This window comes from Cheilinus undulatus, linkage group 23, assembly GCF_018320785.1.
Source record: "Cheilinus undulatus linkage group 23, ASM1832078v1, whole genome shotgun sequence".
Classification (NCBI taxonomy): Eukaryota; Metazoa; Chordata; class Actinopteri; order Labriformes; family Labridae; genus Cheilinus; species Cheilinus undulatus.
In genome coordinates, this window is record NC_054887.1 from 23,302,855 (window position 1) to 23,325,574 (window position 22,720).

At 39.8% G+C, this 22,720-nt stretch overlaps 1 protein-coding gene across 1 annotated transcript in view; it reads right to left on the reverse strand.

Moving 5' to 3' along the window:
* Positions 1-2,137: 2,137 nt before the first annotated feature.
* Positions 2,138-22,720, reverse strand: part of pcloa (piccolo presynaptic cytomatrix protein a) — a 79,809-nt gene continuing 59,226 nt past the window's right edge. Inside the window, exons 17-26 of the mRNA XM_041781357.1 lie at positions 22,506-22,532; positions 21,341-21,434; positions 19,624-19,695; positions 19,285-19,537; positions 15,663-15,857; positions 14,088-14,229; positions 13,925-13,986; positions 11,058-11,192; positions 9,091-9,236; positions 2,138-7,797 (exon numbers count right to left, since the gene is read on the reverse strand). Coding sequence (XP_041637291.1) covers positions 7,654-7,797; positions 9,091-9,236; positions 11,058-11,192; positions 13,925-13,986; positions 14,088-14,229; positions 15,663-15,857; positions 19,285-19,537; positions 19,624-19,695; positions 21,341-21,434; positions 22,506-22,532 — 1,270 coding nt within the window. The 3' untranslated portion in view covers positions 2,138-7,653. The remainder of the gene's footprint in view (positions 7,798-9,090; positions 9,237-11,057; positions 11,193-13,924; positions 13,987-14,087; positions 14,230-15,662; positions 15,858-19,284; positions 19,538-19,623; positions 19,696-21,340; positions 21,435-22,505; positions 22,533-22,720) is intronic.

Consider the following 22,720-nt stretch of genomic DNA (forward strand, 5'->3'; position numbering starts at 1 on the left):
CGCAAATGAGTAATGAAACTCACTGTGAAGCCCTGCATACCTCCAGTAGACCCCCAAGGCCTTCTTCATAGTCTACTTGACTTTTGTACCCATTTGAAAACCAAGGGTTATCACGCCTGCTGCTTCAGGTGATGTCATTTGCAAAAATGTTGTTCTTTCTTCATCTTTTTTGACATTTAAATAGTTGTTGATGCTGTTATGGTGGTATTTTGTGATGCCATTTGTAGCCCCATGCTGTAAAAGGTAGATGAAGTTTATTTACCCAGTTGTCATCCCAAGAGAACATCAATGGAAACCTTTTTACTGATACACCGCTACAGTAGCAGCCATGTCAGGATGCAAGCATGGCTCAAAATGAAAGAAAATGGCACCATCTTGTGGTCATATGCTGGTACTTCATATCCTGGTTATACCATTATGTCTGCTCTGTAGGCACAGTTGGCTATTTATTGGAAATAACTTTTCAAACAGTATATAAATGAAGGATCATAAAACTGATGTGGTTTTGCATTTTTTTTACTTCTTGGAGGAATACTGTTTTGCAGTTTTCCCTGTCTACATGCAGTCTGTGTCTTGCTTTTGTGAATGCCTTTGCTTCTTCACTTCGTCGTGCATGCAAGGCATACAAAGTGCATGTAGAAGAGAGGCAGCACCTGTATGTGCTTATGTATGTGGTTTTGGGGCACGTTTACCTGATTATCTGCTTGTTGATTTTTTTGGGTGCCTTAGGGTGTATACAAATTAGTTCATTTACAATATTGACTTCTATTATCAACTTGGCATCTAAGGGAGATTCACTCAGCCTGCAGACAAAAAATTCTACCTGCAGCAGTATGTAAATGTAGCCCATTCCTTGGGGAAACTGCAGACCTGGCAACCCTCATACTGGCTGTACATTCTTGGGGCTGGTTTTCATCCAAATGGGGGCGTGGTCACTCTGAAGATGGCCTTTTTTATGAGCATTCTAATCCACTTGCTGAATTACTCTGCTCTGCCAAAAACAAAAAAGTTAGTTGAAAATGCAGCCTGAATTCCCAAAAAGTTAGGATGCTGTGCAAAATTTAAATAAAAACACAATGTAAGGATTTTCTTTCACAGTAGAACATAAGAAACAGATCAGATGTTTGAAATATATTTGCTCATTTTGACTCAAAAAAGTAGGGACAGGGCCATGTTTACCACAAAGTAACATCCCCTCTTGTTTTAACGTCCTGTAAATGTGTGGAAAGTGAGGAAACCAGATGTTGGAGTTTTGGGAGAGGAATGTTATCCCATTCTTGTCTGATGTAGGATTCTAGCTTCTCAACAGTCCTGGGTTTTCTTTGTCAGTTGTTTTATGTTGCGCCAAAGGCTGAAATAGTCAAAGCCTTCCCTGAAAGAGATGATGTCTGGATTGGAGCATATATTGCTCTAACATCTCTTCATACATTTCAGCATTGAAAGTGTCTTTCCAGATGTGTAAGCTGCCCACGCCATAGGCGCCAATGCAACCCCAAACTATCAGAGATGCAGGCTTTTGAATTGTGTGTTGATAACAAGCTGGACCCTCCCTCTCCTCTTTAGTCCCTGGACATCATGTCCATGGTTTCCAAAAAGATTTTCAAATTTTGATTAATGTGACCACAGAACAGTTTTCCATTTCACCTCAGTCCAGCTCTGGCTCAGAGAAAACAGCTGGGCTTCTGGATCGTATTCACATATGGCTTCTTCTTTGCATGATACAGCTTTAACTTGCATTAGTGGATGGCATGGACATCTGTGTTGACGGACAATGATTTCTGGAAGTATTCTTGTGCCTGTGCAGTGATTTCCAGTCTGGAATCATGTCTGTTTTGAATGCAGTCCTGCCTGAGTTCCTTGTGCACAGAGATTTCTCAATATTCTTTCAATCTTTTGATATTATGTACTGTAGATGGCTGGATATTCAAAGTCTTGCAATTTTATGGGCGAGGAATATTTTTCTGAAATTGCTCTACTATTTTAGATGCAGTTTTTTGCAGAGTCAGAGTTACTGACCCGTTGCCAATAAACCGAATTGCTTGCATCATAAGCAAGAATGCAACACTGAGTAAACTGAAGACACAGCCAGGCTTCATTTGTCTGATATTTAATATTTAGACATGGGGCAACAGCCAATTTTACAGCACAATTTGCATAATTTATCAATACCTCCTGTATACAATCACAAAACCATGACAGTAGATTTTTTTTACTTACAAGTGAAAAACCAGACAGGTTTTACAAGCATAATCTTTGTACAGTCAGCATACATCTTTGTTAATAATTGTATTTTCTCCCTCTATAACATTTTGTTCTATATCTTTCTCTACCTCATTTTTTTCTTTAATAATATCTGGACACAAAAATAGTATGAACCACCAACAAAGCATGCAACATCCAGTGTGAGCACATTGAGATTCTCCTGCTCGACTTGTTTAGATAGACTTCAGTGTAGTTAGACTCTGGTAAACTTTTAGTGTTTTGTGTCGAGGGTCGGGGAAATGTGGGTCCCTATAGACAGAAAGCTCCTTTCTTAGTCTGTACATTGATCACGAGAAGAAAAAAAACGTCCTTTTACTTCTATGACGCACCTTTTTTTGTCTGCTAAAAGACATATTGCTCCCCAAACCCCAGTATAAAAAAAGCTATGTATTTACAAAGTTGGGAATAGAGACATGGCATCTGTGTGTTTGTGTTTGTGTGATTGTGTTTGAGAGTCAATATCTTTAGACAGACGACACTTAAAAGAAGAGATATGCATCAGAGCCAATGACATGCATGAACTTTGTATGAGGATGCTACACACACAAGCACATGGCAATAAAAGTAAAACAAATGAACACCGAGCAACATTTCAGGAAACATCCATTGATAACAATGTTGTCTATTTTGGTCATTTTGGTCATACACACACTCAAAAAGGGGGTGCATAAAAAGATGGGAATTACTTGAATAGGACAGTGATTTTTTTTTTTAGGAGGGGCTTGTGTGGATGATGTTTTTGTGTATGTTCGTGCAAGGGCAAAAAAAGTTGTTTCTCTGAGTTTCAGGCCCTCTAAACGTTGTAAACAAGCACTAGATCGTGTATAAAACAAAATTTCTCATCTTTTTATGTACAACTGATATGTACCGTAAACAAATATATTACAACATATGAAATCGTATCACGGGCAATAAATAAAGACTAAATAGCAGTACAAAATAACACCTTAAATAAGTAAAATATATAACGAACAGTATGAAAACACAGCAGTGCAAAGCGAAAGTAAATGTCAGTGCTTCTGCTTCCACAAGTCATGATTCTGGCGAGTAGAGACACCACCTTTGAACTGTAGATGTTGCATAGAAATCCTTCAGATTTACTGTATGTGTTGTTTCACTCTGACTCTGCTCTGAATGGCCGCTTGATTTTAAAGACGTAACATTTGAATTAAAGGTGGTGATATCAACACAACAAACAGAAAACAACAGGGGTGAAACATCAGCATGCTACCTAAGTAGCACTAAATTTTATAGGATAGATTTATGACACTTTTTTTGTTCGCTACGATATCTTCTGTCTTCGCTCTTTACTCCTCAACTGTCTCCCACACAGAGCCACAAAAGAGACGCGGGCTAAAGAAGGAAAATATCTGAAAGATTCTGGTGCACACTAGAAGCTAACCCATGCTCACTGGACAATTTCCCGTGAGCTCAAGGCAGTTTAACATGCTCAGGAGATAGTTTCTTATGCTAGAAAGAACATTTTGAGTGCCCACAGAGAGATTTCTGGTGCCCACATGGCCAGTTTTAGAATATTGGAGGTCCAAGGAAACGAGTAATTCGAGGCCCTTCCCCAAAAGCAACGTTAGCTAAAAACAATATATTTAAAGCACCTTTATTTTAGTTAACAAAGCCAGAGGACAAATCTGAAATACAAACATCCAACAACACTTGCTTATCACTTAACCAGGCAATGATAATGCATTGGTTACTTTTTTAAAAAGTTATGCGTAAGCGGTGTTAATTTTATCACCAGTAACTATCACTAAAAATATTTGTCGTCTTCCTTTTCCATGAGGACGATGAGACTAAGACGAAGCAAAAGTATGTTAAGTTTTCACAAGGAGACCAAATAAGACTAAAATGTAATTTTGTATTCAGTGGATATTAAAATCCATGATATGGGAGAGAGCACAAGCTGTTACCAGGCAAGGTCATAATAGTTTTGGATAATTTATGAGCTTTACTTTTATTAAGTTTTTCAATTTCAGTTTAGTTTTTATCAGGACTGTCAAAAGATATGTTTTTTAATCGGGATTAATTGTGTAATTTTTGTAGTTGTTTGCAATTAATCACACCCTTTGTATCACATTTTAAAATTCCACTATTTTGCATTTACATATTTTGGGGGGTCTTGACTGACTACCTTTTTGGATACAGACCTGCTTTTAGAGGTACATCAAAGATTTCAACATGAACTGAACAACAGAAAAAATAACTCTTTATAGATTGAAAATGAAACGAGAGATCATTAACAAAAATCAGATCACTTCTGACTCATCTACCAAGCTGAGTTTTTGAGGCATTAAGAAGCAGTGGTGGACTTATCTTACATCACTATGGCTGCAGGGACATGCTGACGTGTGCTGAAAGCAACAATAATTGCAATAACAAAAAATTAATAAACTTATTGTTGATTTTAATTAATCACAATTAACTTGATTAATCTTGACGGCCCTAGTTTTAATTATCTTTGACTGCTGGGTTGTTTATTTTAGTTAAGTTTCTATTAGTAAAGGTACTTGTCAGGGGTGAAACTTACTTAAATAAAACTTATACAATATTCAAACATCACATTCAAACAGAAAACTCTTCACTCTTCATTTTGTTTATTTAAATGTCATGTTTGAATATAACTCAGGTCCTAAAAATTAACAAATGTGTGAAGTCTTCTTGCATTAAACCAGGCCATTTTACTCTCCCCGCGATTAGGTGTACATGTTGGTTAGTATGCTGCTGTAAAAGACTGAAACTAAGGATATATAGTCTTTAATTTAATTTAATTTTAGTTACTTTGTAAGCACACAACACAGTTTTAGTTATTTTTCATTTTTTAGTAAAGCTAAGTTTAATTTAGTTTCAGGTAACTATACTGATTTACATTTTAGTTTTAGTTAGCTAGTTAGTTTTAGTTAACTTTAGTAACCTTGATACCAGGTTTTGAATGTAAGACACAAGTATGATTTGCACCAGAATTAGGAAAAGAGTGCAAATGTTTCGACTGATGGTTTTTTGGGGGGTTTTTTAGATTTATTTTTGGGCTTTTCATGCCTTTATTACATAGAGGAGGACAGTGGATAGAGTTGGAAATGGGAGAGAGTGGGGAGAGACATGCAGCAAAGGGCCACAGGCCGGATTCAAACCCAGGCTGCCCGTGTACATGGGTAGCGCCTTAGACCGCTGGGCTATCTGTGCGCCCCTCAACTGATTGTTTTGTCTAAAATAAAATGACTTTTTATGGACTAAAGCTGGATGAAAAGCTTGTTTGTCTTCACTGACTAACACTAGATTAAACTATAAAGTGTATAAATGATGAGGTTGTCACTTAAACTAAAAGGCTTTTCAACCTGAAGATTGAGACTATGACTACATTTAAGATTACATAAGGCTGCTGGGGTTAGTGCCGTTACATCACAACAAGAAGGTTTAAATCGCTGGTCAGACTCCCTGTGCATGCGAGTTCTCTCCAGGTACTCCAGCTTCCTCCCACAGCTGAAGACGTGCTCTTTGGGTTAATTGATGATTCTAAATTGCCCGCAGGTGAGAGTGTGAGCATGCCTGGTTATTTGTCTCTATATGTCAGCTCTGTGATTGATTGGCTATCTCTTGTCCAGTGAGAGGTGGGATTTGCTCCAGCCCTCTATGACTCTGAACAGGATAAGCCGTGTAGCTAATAGATGGAGTAGTTACTTTACTTTTGCCTTAATCTGAAACGTCTTTTGCTGAGACTGAATTACAAAATTACCTGAAACTTCATGACTTGGTCTCAATGGGTGCTTGTCAGAAGATGCTCGATGATGGACATATCTGTAGATGTTCTGCCCGATTTATAGGTCTTTTTGACAAAATCACTGCTTTTTTGAATATTCCACGTTTTCTAGTTTAGTATTAAGCTTGTATGGCTGCTAATTGTCTGTCTGTAACTCTGTTAGCTGTGCTGCTGCCTGCTGGAATCTCTTGAAAAAAATATTTTAAATCTTAATGAGGGTTTCCTGGTTAAATAACTGTTAAATAAAAGTAAAAGAAGCTCTGCCAATTGCCAATTAAGGATATAAAGTTAAACCTTCTTCACATATTAAATGCTTGATATTTAAGAGTCAAGATCAGAGAGGCTCCGCCTTAATCTAGAGCAGTAAAGTTACCTTATGGACACCACACTACTATTGTTGGGGGCATGTCTGGCCCTAAAACCTAACCGTAAACACTGAAATTGTCCAATGCGTGGCCATCCTTCTCAGGCTAAAGTGGTCATGTTAACCTTAATTTTTCTCATGTTACACACCTGAAACCTCATTTTGATTCCTCTCCTACCCATGTCCCCCTTGAGGCTCTGCATCCCCCCTTCATTACAAAAAAAAAAAAAAAAATCTCTGGCATTAATTTCTTAGAAATATATCAATGACAGTTTTACATTCTAAGCGGAAAAGTGCAAAATACCACAAAGCATTGTTGGGTCAATAACAGAACAGATGTGTTTGAATCTCACATTAAAAAAATGGTAAACATGTCACATTCTAAAGGGGCATCATGGGTAAATAAAACCTCTATTTCACAATCATCAAGACTCGATTGTCAGTGATAAAGATATCTATATATCTATCTATATATCATAATTAATATCCAGCTATAACACTTCACTATGTACAAAGTGAACCTTGGAGGTGATTATTTTTGTGCATTCCAAATAGATAGACTCATGCGCACAATATATAGTGTCCAATTTCATATATATATATCAATATAGCTCTTTATCATCATTTACACTCAAGGGAGAAAAAAAAGGAGGCTAAAGTGAATGAAGTCATGCGTGCTGAGGTTTTTTTCTCCTGGAATGATAGGTAGTGTGTTATAAAATATACTATGCTCGCGTCAGGGCTCATTTTTAACTTCTTAAACAATTCAGTAAAAGACAAATGATAGATTCAGTTTTTTTCTAAATACAAAAATAAATAAGAGGCCCACGTAGTGGAGTCTTAACTATTTCTTTCCCAAAATGCTTTGTAAATGAATAAAAACTCTGCGGTCATAATAAAGCAATGAGTCAGATCTTATGGATAAAACATCTAAATAAATAAATCTACAAAGTGTGTCCATTCCCTGTAGGATTTAGATTTCTCTGCTGTCTGTATGATTGTGTTTATGTTTGTTATTGTGTGAATAAAGTGTGTAATACCTGGTTGATTCCGTGCTTGCCCTCTACACTCAGCACCTTCTCCCCCCCAGCCTGGACCACACCTTTATACACCGTACTTCCAGTAAACTTGTGTTAATTTCCACCAATCCAAGCCCTGAAATAAAGACTGAAGAAGGACAGATTTCACCCAGATTCCCCTCACCCATGTTGAACCCAAGTGTCTGCACATTTTGCCTTAAAACGTTGAGTCTCTCCTTCTACGAGTGGATCTGGGCGGTGCTGGCGAGCAGCTTGTGCCAGCTCACCACTCGCTTGCGCAGGTCGACTTTGTCCAGCCACACGTAGGCCTCCCCAATCAGGGTCTTCTTCACAAACTTGCCGCCGTTGGACACGAGGAAGAGCTGGTGTAAGAGGAACAGAGGAAAGTGTGATGAAATCTTAAGACGCACTGGCTGGAAATAAATGCTTAAAATGGGAGCTCCTTGGTGTGCGGACCTTTCCTCCTTTTCTCCATAATTCTTTTTGGATGCGTGTTCTGATTTTTATTTCTCTATCTGTGCTTTGATCTAAACCATAAAGTCGAGAGTCCAGCTGCCCTTAGGAAGTATGCTACAATATTTTCTTTTGGAATAAGCTGATGCTCGGGCTCGATACACAAAAGTAAATTACAGTAAATTAAAATGATTTGATATTTCTGTTTGGAGTTTGGACTCCATCTCTGTCATCTGGCAAATCCATCTTGAAAGCTCCAATCCACAACACTGTTCTGACTAATCAGCATCATTTGAGGAGATTGTTTAGTTGTGCTCCAAGCCGCTTGCAATGGCTGCCTCCAGGGCAGTGATCAGCTCAAGTAAAGTGTCAGTTTTACAAAAACTGGACCATGACTCAGCATGAAACAAATAATAAGACAACTCTAAAAGCTTTTCATGATGGGAAAGACGTTTTTGCTCTTCTGCTGACCTGCTTCAGCATTGGTTTTCGAGAGCTACGGGGGAAAAGGGGTTGGTTGTGTGAGCGGGTATTCACAATGGCTGCTAGTGGAATGATTAGCTCGGACTTAGCCACTGCGGCAGTTTTGTCAGAACTGGTCTAGACAACATTTCTTTATTAAAACAAAGGCAGAGAGCAACACTAAAAGCTTTTCATGACAGAAACGATGTTTTCGCTCTACTACTGGTCTGCTTCAGTATGACTTTGCAATGAATACGGTTGGGGTTCACAGGCTTATCCAATGGCTGCTGCTCTGGTAGCTATTAGCTCGGATGTAGCTGTAGGAAAGCAGCAGTTTAACCTAAATGGACCACATTTCTTTTTAAAGCAGAGAAGGTATATTTGCACGTCTCCCAACTAGCCTTGGCATCAGTTTAATGCACTGAGAAGCTCTGCCGTTAACAATCTACAGCTGCGGTAGCCTGTCAGCTCATGAGAAGCACATGTGTACAACATCACTTTGTACTGTCGTTCTGATTGACCTGTCATGATTGTGACGGAACGACCTTCCAATCACCTTCCGAGATTTTTTTGAAAAGTCCTTCCCTTCTCAAACGTTTTCTATGCAGATGACTGTGAAATATATCCATGCAATGGATATATGAAACAGTTGATCTGGTGTCAGGTCAACTTTCAGTGCCAACCAGACGCTAAGGAAAGGCTGCCTTGAAGGCCGCCTACATAGCTGCCTATGCAGTTACCTGTAAAGCGTGTCCTGTGGGGTTCATACAGAAGCGGAAGGTTTCGTTAAAAGATGGCTCTCGGTCGTGACGGCACACTCTGGTCTTCTTCTTGATGATCCTTTTCTGGGTGGCGATGTTCACCACATAGAGCTTCACATAAAGATCTAAGAAATTAAACAAACATACTTTAGTTTTTACTCTGTTTTTGTCTGTCTTCTTCGACTTATCTAACTTACTATCTTGGGATAACAAAGACAGTTTTCCTATGCTAATGTGTTTCTCAAAATCTCTAAAAATCAACAACCATAATTCACTCATGATTCAAAGAAAATGGAGTAAATAAAATGAATCCATGCATGCACACTAAGAGCCTCTGTTGAAATTTTAATTCTTCCCCACTGCTGACCACCAGAGGGCGATATCTGAGCTGTAATTTTAAAGATTATGTATTGGAAGACCAAGGCCTCTTTACATAGAGGAACTCTTATGATAAACACCAACACCAGCTTTAGACATAATCACAGATGCACAAAGCCAGCAATGTGGAGTTATGTAATGATTCATCGCTATACAAAGAAGGCTTGAAAGCAGCTTCATACCGTCCTTGGAAATAAAGCTTAGTGTGCAGAGCCCATCTGGAGGCGAATGCAAATCACACAAGAGACAGGCAGCTTGTGTATGAGGGTGTAAATATTACACTGAGGAGGCGAGGTGGGCAACCATCTGCATTTCATCCTGAAAAGAAACGTCTGAATTTGCACTGACATGAGCCAAACATGTATATATATATTCTAAATATCAAATACTTGTCTTTAGGAAGTTGCCAATATCTTCAAATCTTCTCTGAGTGCTTTGACTCTAGTGTAGTTTTGCAAGAAGCGCTCATGGTTGTAGCTCAAATATGTTAAAAATTAAAGAGGAGGTGGTATAATTACAAAACCCCAATTTCCAAAAAACATGGGCGCTTTGTAAAATGTACAGAAAACAGAATGCAGTGATTTGCAAATCTTATAAATTTATAATTTACTCAAAATAGAACATAAACAACATATCAGATGTTGAAACTGAGACATTTTACCATTTCATGACAAATATTAGCTAATTTTGAATTTGACGGCAGCAACACAGCCCAAAAAAGTCGGGACAAGACCATGGTAGCCATTGTGAAGCACCCCCTCTTCTTTTAACAACAGTCTGTAAACATCTTGGAAGTGAGGAGACCAGTTGCTGGAGTTTCGGCAGAGTAATGTTGTCCCATTTCTGTCTGATGTAGGATTCTAGTTGTTCATAGTCTTGAGTCTTTTTTGCTGGATTTTTATTTTATGTTTTCTGCTGGTGAAGTCTGGACTAGAGGCAGGCCAGCTCAGCATTTGGACTCTTCTACTGTGAAGCCATGCTGTTGTGATGGATTTAGTTCAGCATTGTCTTGTTGAAATATGCAAGGCCTTCCCTGAAAGAGACATTGTCTGAATGGGAGCATATGTTGCCCTAAAACTTCTATCTTATTCAGTAGTACCAGTTACTTTCTAGCCTTTTGTTGCCCCGTCCCATTTTTTTTGAGATGTGTTACAGCCATCAAATTCAAAATGTCTGATATTTTTCATAAAATGTTAAAATGTCTCAGTTTCAACATCTGATTTATTGTTTATGTTCTATTGTGAATCAAATATGGGTTTATGTGATTTGCAAATCAAAGCGTTGTGTTTTTATTTACATATACACATTTACATGCGCCCCAGCTTTTTGGGGGCTGTACTTCCTGCTGGTATCCATGGAAATGTTAGCAGGAAAAAAATGATCATGACACTCGTGATTGTGCATCTAGAAATTTCTGGCAGTGATTTCTTGTCACCAGTGTTTTTCTTAACACGTATCTGTGTGGGCCTCATCACAGCTGTCAAACAATAGAAATTATGTAACTGTAGCACGTAAAAACACCTTTGAATACTTATAGAGGCTCAGTCAGATGAGCTATTGTCTGTTACCTGGCAGGTGGTCTGGAGTCTTAAACTTGTAGGTGATGTTGCGACATTGCAGAATCTCAAGGACCAGGTGCTCTCCCTCTGTCTTCATCTCCTTCTTCAGAGCGATCTTTATCTCCCCCATTACCTGGGACTTACCTGAAAACACAAAAACATAAACATTGAGTCATTTCAAAACAAAAAATGCTGCTTTAAGGCTGCTTTACTGCTAAAATATTAAAATTCCTTCTCTGTCAGTTTGCTCCCACTGCTGCTGTCCACTCACCTTACTGGGTGTTTTAACTGTGTGACTGCCCCCTGCTGGACACTAAGGGTTAAATAGTGCAACTACATTATTGAACTCTTAGCTCCTGTTTCAGGGGGGATAACTCAATTTTTTGGCACCATTTTGCTCCCATGATATCTCAACCTGCAAGCAACAACCATCAATTGTTTAGCAAGGATGGAGAGAAGTGATTAGGAGCTCTGCTGGGCTTCTGGTTACCGTAGCAACGGAATGACAGTTTTGAATGCTGGGTAAACAACAGCGAGGATAATGAAGGCAGAGCCACCGGTTCACAGAAAGAGACCGAGGCAAAGTGAGCAGATCATAAAGAGATGAAGGCATTTGGATAAACGTGTGAACTTATGCATCCATGTGTGTTTAATTTTTAGTCTCACACATTTTTGTGAATGTGTGAGAGATAAACTGCAGCTCTTTCTAGCTTTTTATGACCATCTTTGCACCTTTGATTAGTCATAATCACTTGACTCACAGCTTCACACATTATGTAGAAAGGAGGAAAAACTAGCAAGGATGAACATATAAAAATAACCTGTAGATTATACAAATAGTGTGAGCGGCTCATGAAAAAAATCTACTTCCTGCTCTCAATAAAAGTTGAATTAGCATATAAAGGAACATAAACTTAGTTTTTCTTATCACCATATATTTTTAGATTAATTGGTTTATGAACTTTCTCTGTTTAAACTAAAAAACAAGCAAATAAACGTAAGAGATAAAAGTTTGAAGCTTTCAAACCTTATATCAAGGGGTGCATCCACAGTGGTGGTCCGGGGTGGACTGGACCTCCTTTGAAATCTAACTGGCTACCTCTAGTGTCACTAAAAAGCTATGTAAGTATATTTCAAACCATTCTAAGAATTTATACTGCTGTAATATGAATGTTTTACATTTAAATCAATTCACAAAGTGGCAGGTAAAACTAGTTCAAAGAAAATAATTGTTTTGACTAAAAGTAAAAGTTAAGGACTTTTATTGACTATATAAAAAATGACTAAAACAAATAAACAAAAAGTTCTAATTCAAATAAATTTAAAAAGCTGCAAAATTAAACAATGTGGAAAAATTGCAAAAAGCAAAGCAAAACAAAACTGCAGTTCCTTGGATGTCCACAAGAGGTTGGCTGTAGAAGCTTAGGGATCCACGAGGGGTCTGGCTGCAGACCGTAGCTCTCAGACACCCACCCTTGCAGACCACTACTGTAAGACACCACCCCTCTCAGTACAGAAGTGACATAATTTGCCAGTACAAGGTATTTTCTATTTTAAAAGTATTATTCAAACAAGAGATAAGAAAATTACTGACAATTTAAAAAAAAACTCCCAATGGCTTGCTCCAGCTATGTTAGCTTTAGCTAAAGCTAATGCAGCTACACTAGCTATGTAGTTAGCGCTATGTAAACGTAACATAAGCTTTAGAAAACATTGCTAAAAGTAACTAAGCCACAGTAACGGAAAATGTCAAAAATATTCACAGCAAATCTCTACCAACATATTCAGTGAAATCTCTAGAAACATATCCCCAAAATTTCCATGAAAATACTTGAAAATTCCCCCAATATCCAAACAAATCCTTTAAGTTTTCATGAAATTCCAGAAAATTTCATCTCTTACATTTCAAGCAGATTACCCATCCATCCATCCATCCATTCCACTTATCCTAGGTCGGGTCACGTTGGCAGCAGGCTAAGTAAACCCAGAAGTCTCTCCCTAGCAACGTTTTCCAGTTCCTCCTGAGGGATTACGAGGTGTTCCCAGGCCTGATTGGGGTATAATGTCCCTCTGGTGAGTCCTGGGTAAGCCCTGGGGTCTTTTCCTGGTTGGACGTGCCTGGAAGACCTCCACAGGAAGGTGACCAGAAGGAATCCTGATCAGATGCCAAAACCACCTCAGCTGGCTCCTTTTGATGTGAAGGAGCAGCGGATAGCCTCCAGATGTCCAGCTCCTCACCCTATCTCTTAGGCTGAGCCAAGCTGTCCTCCCTAGGAATCTCATTTTGACTGCTTCAACCCGGGATCTCAATCTTTTGGTTATTACCTAGAGTTCCTAACCCCAGGTGAGGGAACAACGCCTGCAACACTGCGGATGCTGCACCAATCACCTGTCAATCTCACGGTCCATTCTACCCTCACTTGTGAATAAGACCCAGAGATACCTGAAGTCCTTCAATTGGTGCAAAAAGTCACTCCCGGCCAGAGGGCAATCCACTGTTTCTTCATCAGAGGATCATGGCCTCAAATTTGGAAGCGATTATTCTCATAGCAGCTGCTTTGCACTAAGCCGCAAACCACCCCAGTGCCTGCTGGAAGTCCAAAGATAGCTAGCATTTTAAAGTCATTACACAGAAAAATGAATCAGTATGATACTTCATGATGAAAAGGACAATGTTCATTAGTGTGTTCACTCATATTTTTAGGCCATCCCAGAACAAGTCAGAACACCTCCTGATCCACCCAAGTCAAAAAAAGATCTGCTTCTAACTTCAAATTATAACTTTCATCCTCAAAGGTCAATATTGTTAGTATTCATGTCTGATTTAATAAGAACTTCTGAAAGCACACATCATTTTCATGTACTGTTTGTCTAACCTTCCATGTCACCGTGGCCCATCGATGATTTCATCACATCTGTACCATTAGGGATCTTTCCACTAAAAAGAAAGGACAGAAAAATCCTGTTTATGAGCAAACTAAACCTCCATGACACATCTAAACACTTTTATGACATCAAAGATTGAACAAGCCTACTCACAATCGGGGCACCTGGAAGATGGCACTGTCCACCTCATTCGTCTCTCCTTCTTCGTCCAACAGGCTGTAGGCGCTGCCGCTCAGGCCGCTGTCCAACGAGGCTGCAGTGACCGGGGCATCGCCGGATCTGAAGCCGGACCGCGCTGCGCAGAGACACGACCACACCCATCACGAAAAAGAGACAGGAAGAAATACTGCACCTCTGCCCGGTCCAAAGAGATAAAAACCCGAGCCAAGATGCATTGGATAATATCTGCAGTGACTACAATCCATCTTAATCAACTTCATACTTAAATTGAATAATGACGCAGTAAAAAGGAGAGATTATTCAAAGCACAGAAGACTGGACTGTAATGAAAAAGCACAAAAACACACAGGACTAGCAAGAAGAATGTGACTAGTTTTCCCTCAGACAAAGACGAGACAAATATATCTGCTTTAACATGGGACGACAAATAAATCCAGAGAAATACCACATTTAAATGTTAATGCAAACTAAACAAGAGGCACATAGACACTGTTAGTTAAATATTTAATTATTTCTTAATCTAGGTATTAGTTAGAAAGGAAGCCCTATGGAGACATTTATCCAAACAATATATATCTAATATATGCCTATTAAAGTATTCACCCTCTAGCATGTTTTACCCTTTAAGTGATTTTATAAATCAGTCATGTTCAATATAATTTGGCTTATTGGACAAAAATGATTGCAAAAAAACTCCTTAATGTCAAAGTGAAAACGAATTTTCTACAAAGCAATGTCTATTGAATTTTTTTTTTGTTTGTTTGTTTAATTGGTATAACTTTGTAGAAATGTTTTTCACTTGAACATTAAAGAGTTTTTTCGTCAAAAAAGCCAAATTAAACAGAGCATTTTTGATTTATAAAATCAATAAAGGGGTTAAATATTCAAGCAGGTGAATACTTTCATAGGCACTGTAACATGTACGGATGCATGTCCTCTTTGGGCTTCCGTATATTAGTTAATACATTTAGATGAATATAGTTTTGACGCGTTTAGAAGATGTTTAAAAGTGAAACTTCAACATTAAAAAGGTGTTTAAATGCATATTTAGTGTTGCTCTTTAACAAATATGTTTAAATGTCAAACTTTTATTTCCAAACAGGAAGTGTGATTGAGTATGAATGATGTGGGATGCGATGTCGGTGCAGAGACAGGATCCATGCCGACACGTTTTTCTTCTCAGGCTGCTCAACACACAGAAGCTCACTAATACCAGTCCAATGAAGCCACGTGGGAGTGATGTCGCCACAGACGTGGCCGTGTTAGCTCTCAGCGAATCGTGTGACACTCTGACACATTCATTTCCTGGTATTAGTGAGCTGTGTTGGAAGGCCGTCAAAGAGAAGCGTGTCCTGCTGCATGAATCTCTGGTGATGTTTGGTGCAACTTTCTGTCTTCTTCTTTAATTTTATCAAGCTTGCACTCCTCTCTCTTTCTTTTCCTGCTGGTGTGCGTTAGTATGGCATCCTCTCTTTCTCTCACTCTCTCTCTTTCTCTCCTTGCTCCATCTGTGCTCGCAGTCACACGACAGAGAGGAGACGCTCTCACCTCCGATGCTCTGCGGCCTCTCTTCCGACACGGCTTTCCTGAGGGTCAGGTGTCGGCCTTCCGCTCTGCTTCCTTTGGCCGACGCGGCCGATGATGATGGCAGGGCCGGCAGCCAATCGGACTGCGCTCTCTGAATGGTGAGCACGCCCACTACGCTGTGTCTCTGGTGCCTCAGAGAGAGGCGGCCTCTGTGGCCTGAAGGAGTTGTTTTTGTTTTTTTTTTGTGTGTTTTCAGGCGCAGGTCAGGGGGGAGGTCGAAGTTTTCACAAAGATGGAGGGAGGAGGGAGGAGGAGGAGCGAGATGGAGATTCAGAGAGCGGTTTATCGTCAAAATGGCAACCAGCTTGACTGTCAGTCACATGCAGCCACAGTGTGCAGTGCACATTTGAGTGCAGCATCTACTGAGGTGCATCGTGGGTCTGGTGCTTGTTTGTTTCAAACAAAAAGGAGGGGGTTAGTGGACTGCATGCACAGCCATCCTGGTGGAGGAGCTTCAGAAAAGCTGGTAGTTGTTTGATAAAATGAAATCAAAGAAAAACAAAATAAAATACCAAAAGAGGTTAATGATATTCTAAGGAAGGGGTGGGATTACAACTTTGACAGATAAATCTTTCATTCCTGGTAAAACTTTCATCAAGTAGCTGAACTAGAGTGCTGCAAAAGTCACATTTCTTTAAGAATGATTGGCGGATTTTCTGTTTTTTTTTCTTTCAAAATAAAACCTTAAAAACATGCAGTTTCTTTTTCAGTTTTCCTTTTTTTGCAAACTTCATACTTCTATTCCCTAAGTAACTGTATTGAAACTACCACTTAAACAGCAAAACTTCACTAGCTAAAGGTCTTTTATTTGTGTTTTATTTCACTTTAAAGACGAGTTAAAGCCTGTGCACTGTATTTAAGCCACTGTAGTTAAAATTGGCCTTTAAAAAGCAACCATTATGCCTCTTTGGGTTCAGTAAAAATGGGTAAAAGTGAGGAGGGTCAAAGACAGTGTGCTACAGGTGAGACGTGTGTGTCTGACTACATACAGAATAGAAGCAGTGAGAGGTGGACGTTTTGTGAGTACAGAGGATAAGGGGTTAAATCAAGCAAGAGGGAAACCAAGAATAGAAAAGGAACTGAAAGAAAAAAAATGAACAGAAGGTAGAACAGATGAGAGTGAGGAGGCCATGCTGCGTGGGCTTTATTTGCGTCTTGGTTTACTTGGCTGGAGGCGTTGCGGCGGCTGTGGCGGCTGTGGCTGCTGCGCCTGCTGCGGGGCATCGCCTGCCGCTACAGCAGCGCCCCGGCCACTTCCAGTGCCGGCGTCCTGATGGTGTTGTTGCCGTGCTGCGCTTTTGCTGGAGCGTGAGCGAGAGTGTTGGCTGTGTCCGTGGCTGTGGCTTTGGCTCTGGCCCTCGGACGAGGAAGGCTTCGATGTGCTGGGGCTACTGTGAGATTTCTCGATTGTGGGGACCTGCGTGTCTAAAACAACCAGATTCACCAAATTACCAAAAAAGCTAATTTAGCTAGCTTATCTTGTGTGGCTTTATTCCAGCCAGCATAACCACTGCCTTATTAAATCTATGTTATTAAATTTGATTTTAATCTTCTAAATTAGGGGAGCATTCAAAGCCTTCCACGGCCATGTTGCCCTTTGTGTTGGGGGGAGAGTTAGAGGGAAGCTAAGGCTAGGCCTCTGAGCTGGGTGACAACATGGCAACCAAGAAAACAGACCATGGGAAAGCAAAAAGCATGAAGCTTAAGCTGTGATTGGTGTGCAAAAAAATGGGCATAGGAAGGTGCTGGGGTTAGAGAGAGAAACAGGTGGACAGAAAGAGAGAGAAGGAAGAAACAGAAGAGACAGAGAGAAAGCAAGGAAAGGAAATACATGCCCTTCCAAGAGTATTGAAACAGGGAGGCCAGTTATTTCATTTTTGCTGTAAACTGAAAACATTTGGGTTTGACATCAAAAGATGAATACCTTTTATCAACACCTCTTTCAGTTGTCTTTAGCATATAAAATTCATGCTCCATAGAGTTAAAGTCTGGAGATCGACTTTGCCAGTCGAAAACCTTCCACCTCATGCATAATGAACTCCTTTCCTGTTCTGGCAATGTGTTTTGGGTCTTTATGTTGAAGAATCTCCCAATCAGTTGAGTTGAATCTTTCCATGGCATTACCTCCACTGTGTTTCATAGATGAGCTTGCATGTTTAGGATCATCAGCAGATCCTTTCTTTCTCCAAACTTTAGCCTTTCCACCACTTTGGCAAAGGCTCATCTTTGACTCATCAGTGTGTAAAACTTTGTCCCAGAATTTCTGGGTCTCGTCTCTGTAATTTTTGGCAAATTCAAGCCTGGCCTTCCTGTTCTTCTTGCTAATGAGTGATTTCCATCTTCAGGTGTAGCCTCAGTCCTTTTGTTCATGAAGTCTTCGGCAAACAGTAGATGGTAAAACCTTCAATCCCTTGAACAATAGATGGTCAAACCTTCACTCCTGTGAACAATAGATGGTAAAACCTTCACTCCTGTGAACAGTAGATGGTCAAACCTTCACTCCTGTAAACAGTAGATGGTGATACCTTCACTCCCTTGAACAATAGATGGTAAAACCTTCACTCCTGTGAACAGTAGATGGTAAAACCTAAACTCCTGTAAACAGTAGATGGTGATACCTTCACTCCTGTAAACAGTAGATGGTGATACCTTCACTCCTGTGAACAGTAGATGGTAAAACCTTCACTCCTGTGAACAGTAGATGGTGATACCTTCACTCCCTTGAACAATAGATGGTAAAACCTTCACTCCTGTAAACAGTAGATGGTGATACCTTCACTCCTGTGAACAGTAGATGGTAAAACCTTCACTCCTGTGAACAGTAGATGGTGATACCTTCACTCCCTTGAACAATAGATGGTAAAACCTTCACTCCTGTGAACAGTAGATGGTGATACCTTCACTCCCTTGAACAGTAGATGGTAAAACCTTCACTCCTGTGAACAGTAGATGGTGATACCTTCACTCCCTTGAACAATAGATGGTAAAACCTTCACTCCTGTGAACAGTAGATGGTGATACCTTCACTCCCGTTCAACGTCTGTTTCCTAGTACACCAGTGTTTTCTGTCTTTTTCAGGACGTTCAAAATGGTTTTACAATGCTTTGGACAATGTTTGTGCAATGGCTCTAATTGATTTTTTCATCTTCTCTCAGCTTCACAATTTCTGTTTTTTCCCCCATAGACAGCTCTCTGGTTTTCATGTTGGTTACATGTCTAACTATAAATAAGTCTGCACAGGCAAAACCCAAGCCTCGCCATTTGTTGTTTGAATAGTCAATGTAATAGGACACACCTGGGCAACAAAACACACCTGTCAGTCACATGCTCCAGTACTTTTGCTCACCTAAAAATTTGGTGTTCATAACAAATAATGCTATCTTAATCTATCTTAAAAGCTGAAATGTCTTTGGTCTCATAGTCATGTTTTAATTTCAAACCTGAATGTTTTCAGTCCACAGCAAAAATAAAGAACTTGGCCTCACTGTTTCAATACTTAGGGAGAGGAGCATAGCTGAAGAAGCAGACAGTTGTTAGGGGGATGAATGTCAAGCAGGTGAGGAGGGGGTTTATCATATCCTACCCTTGGCTGGATCAGGAAAGATCCCGTGGCTCCGGCTCTTGATGACAGATGATTTTGGTGACTCCTGATTGTCATGTGAGGCAGAGGAGCCGGTGGTTTTTGGGGAGGAGTGCTGCGAGGACGGTTTAGAGGAGCTGTGTCTGCTCTGGCCTGAGTGGGAGCGGCGGTGGTGGTCACCCTCGCTCTGCTCCTTCAGGGGGAGCCAGCGCGGGATGTTGTCCAGCTGGGCTGTGTTGGATAAGTCTATAAGAACCTGAGGAGAAGATGCCACAGTTTATAATGCATGTGAATTAAAAAATAGGTTTACATGTTAGAAAATGCATTGATAGGAGGGTTTACCTCTCCTAGAAAATCATTGGAGGAGTTCTTGTCGTAGTCCCACACGCTCACCTCCAGGGTCTTCTTCCTCAGCTATAAACAACCACAGCGAAAGAATCAATGTATTTGCCCAGTCCCCTTTCTGCCTGGTTGTGCAATGAAAATGACTGAATAAACCTTGAAGAAAAGCATATGATCTGGGTTTTAAAATGGGAGCAGACAGCTTAAAAGGCAGACAACAGAAGTCCAGAAATTTGCCATGATTGATTTGGGGCCAATGAATCTAAATTGGGATCTAAAATGATATAATTAAATCCCCATGGCATGTTCCATCTGCTCTGCTAAAACCAATGGTAGGAGCACGTCTGCATGCTGGCAGAGAAAAGGCAGTATTTTGCATTACGATTTATTGTACCATTTTTAACATGGCACATTGTGTTTTCCTTCTTCTTTTTTCCTTTAATTGATTAATACTGAGCTATGGAACTTTTACCACCTACAACCCCAGTTCCAAAAAGGTTGGGACACGGTGTAAAATGTAAGCAAAGACAATACAATTATTTTCAAATCTCATAAACTCATATTTTAATCACAATAAAACATAAACAACATATAAGATGTTGAAACTGAGACATTTTACCATTTCCTAAAAAATATTAGCTCATTTTTTTTAAACAAGAAGGTAATTTTATGAAGATTTGAGAGAGGAACGTCGTCCCATTCTTGTCTGATGTAGGATCCGAGCTGTTCAACAGTCCTGTGTTGCTGCGATCAAATTCAAAATGAGCTAATATTTTTCATGAAGTGCTGAAATGTCTCAGTTTCAGTATAGGATATGTTGTTTATGTTGCATTTTGAAAGTTTAAAAGCTGGTTATTAGCCATTTATGGCTAAGGAATATGCCCACTGGTTGTTCTGTATGAGTGGAATCCTGGAGGTCTGCCAGCAACAAGAGTCGAGCGTAAAGTCTGGACCTATGCTCACGTTTTTTTCTAGGGATGCACAATATTGGATTCTTTTGCTGATTTATGGATAAATTTTAGCAAATATTGATGTTCAAATATACATTTCAGACCTAAAACTTCAGTCCTTGAACACATTTTAATGTATATGGATGAACAAAGAAACCTACCAGAGTACTTTAAACACAATTTGAAGTTTAAAGATTGAGAATGATCAAAGAAATTTTGATTTCTATGAAAATTGCCTTTTTAAGTGAATGCTTGCCAATACTGGGCAAAATGACTGACTCTCGCCCAACGACAGCTGGGATAGACTCCAGACCCCCCTGCGACCCCTAACAGGACAATATAAGCGGTATAGAAAATGGATGGATGATAGGTACATACTGCAGTGGCTCTTATCATCTTATATCACTTTCTCCTGTGGGGTATCCCAATGACCTGTAGATCTACAGAGCTTCCCCTTTTCTTTTCTCTGGTATAAACCTTTTAAATAATGATAAAATAAAGCTTTATGCAGATGATATCATTGTTTACATCCCTGAAATCCTACGCTTTAATATTAGATCATTTAACCTTCTACTGAAACACCTAAAAACACTGAAACTTTGATGCTTCCCATACTTCAGAAAATACAGGATATAAGATACCTTAGGTTAAAACAATCAAGTATGAGCACACTGCAAGTTTCAGGGTTGATTTAGGTCCATAGTTTTATCCACTGAAAGCTAAGTTTTATGCAATAAGCTTTTTAAAAAATGTGCTGCAGCACATACCTGCTCCAGGAGGATGTTTTTATAGATGACCGTCTGGTTCCACTCCGGGTTGAGACTCTTGCCTGCGTGTTTTGACCTCCTTTTGTTTTCAGCACTGCAGGAAACACACCAAAACAATATACATTTAACTAAGGGAGTGCAAAAGCTTGATAGATTAGTGGACCACCATAATGCAATGAGAACAGTATGGTGGAGAACAGGGCACAATGGAGGAAGAAGATGTACGTGATGCACATTGTTTGGCATTAACAATGTTTGGGCCTACGTGCATGGGCGGCATGTGCTGCAAAGAAGTTCATTTTTGTAGCCATTGAGTCATTTAGGTTTTATAAATATGGTTGGACTAAAACAAGAGAAAATGTAAGCCAGTAATAGAGACAGGACATCAAGACAGGCTAAAATGATTCTAATGAAATTCTACTTTTGAAAGTGCTAGGAAAAAATAAGCAAACAAAAGATGTGCTGCTTTGACCACAGGGGGCGCCAAAGTGAACACAAACCAAAAATTCCCCACAGGAGCTTTAAGTAAATTTTAAAATTTGCCCTGAAAGAATAGCAAAACCTCACTCTACTGGCTTAATACTTAATTCATTTTAAGGGTAGACTCAGTGGAATACAAAAAATGCCCCTTTTGCATCCTTATCTATAAGACTGTCAGTTAAAGTAGTCAGTAAAAGTTAGTTTGATAAAGTCGAGGTAATGGGATGAGTAAGGACTACAGAGCAGATAATGGCAGTGTGTACTGAATGGGGCAGGAGATCAGAGGAGGATGTCAGGGCACGATATCGCACATCACTGAGGGATCTTTATCACAAAACAAGGAGGGGATGTCGGGTTTAAATGTTAGGATTTTAAATTACGATGGTTAGGAACAAAAACAGACCATCTACCAAGGAACACAACAGTTAGCTAGGAAGACGTTAACTGTCAGCACAGGGGGGACTACATGTTTGAAAATGAAGGATGTTAATATTCAGGGGTTCAACTTTTCCTAAAAAAGAAATGCTCCGCCTGAGGGTGAGTGGAACATCATGAGAATATGGGGACTAGGAAGAAGGGAGTTAGTGGAACTGACTTTACAATAAGCCACAAATCAGTTGGACGTTTTGTTACCTTCACCAAACTGACAACCAAAACAAAGTGCCAAAGTGGGCAAGTCACATACCTGGCGTTCTGGACAACCATGACCTGACTGAGGGGGTCCAGCATGCATTAAATATAAAGAACAACATACAGAAACAATAGTCAGAGGGAGGGTGGGGGAGGTGGGGTCGAAGAGAGAGTCTGTGGACTGTGAGTGTGTACATGGGGGTTTGATTATCGTGGGGCTGGAGTGGTGGCCTGTGGTTTGCTGCAGCGGTGGGTTGAATTTGTGCTTTT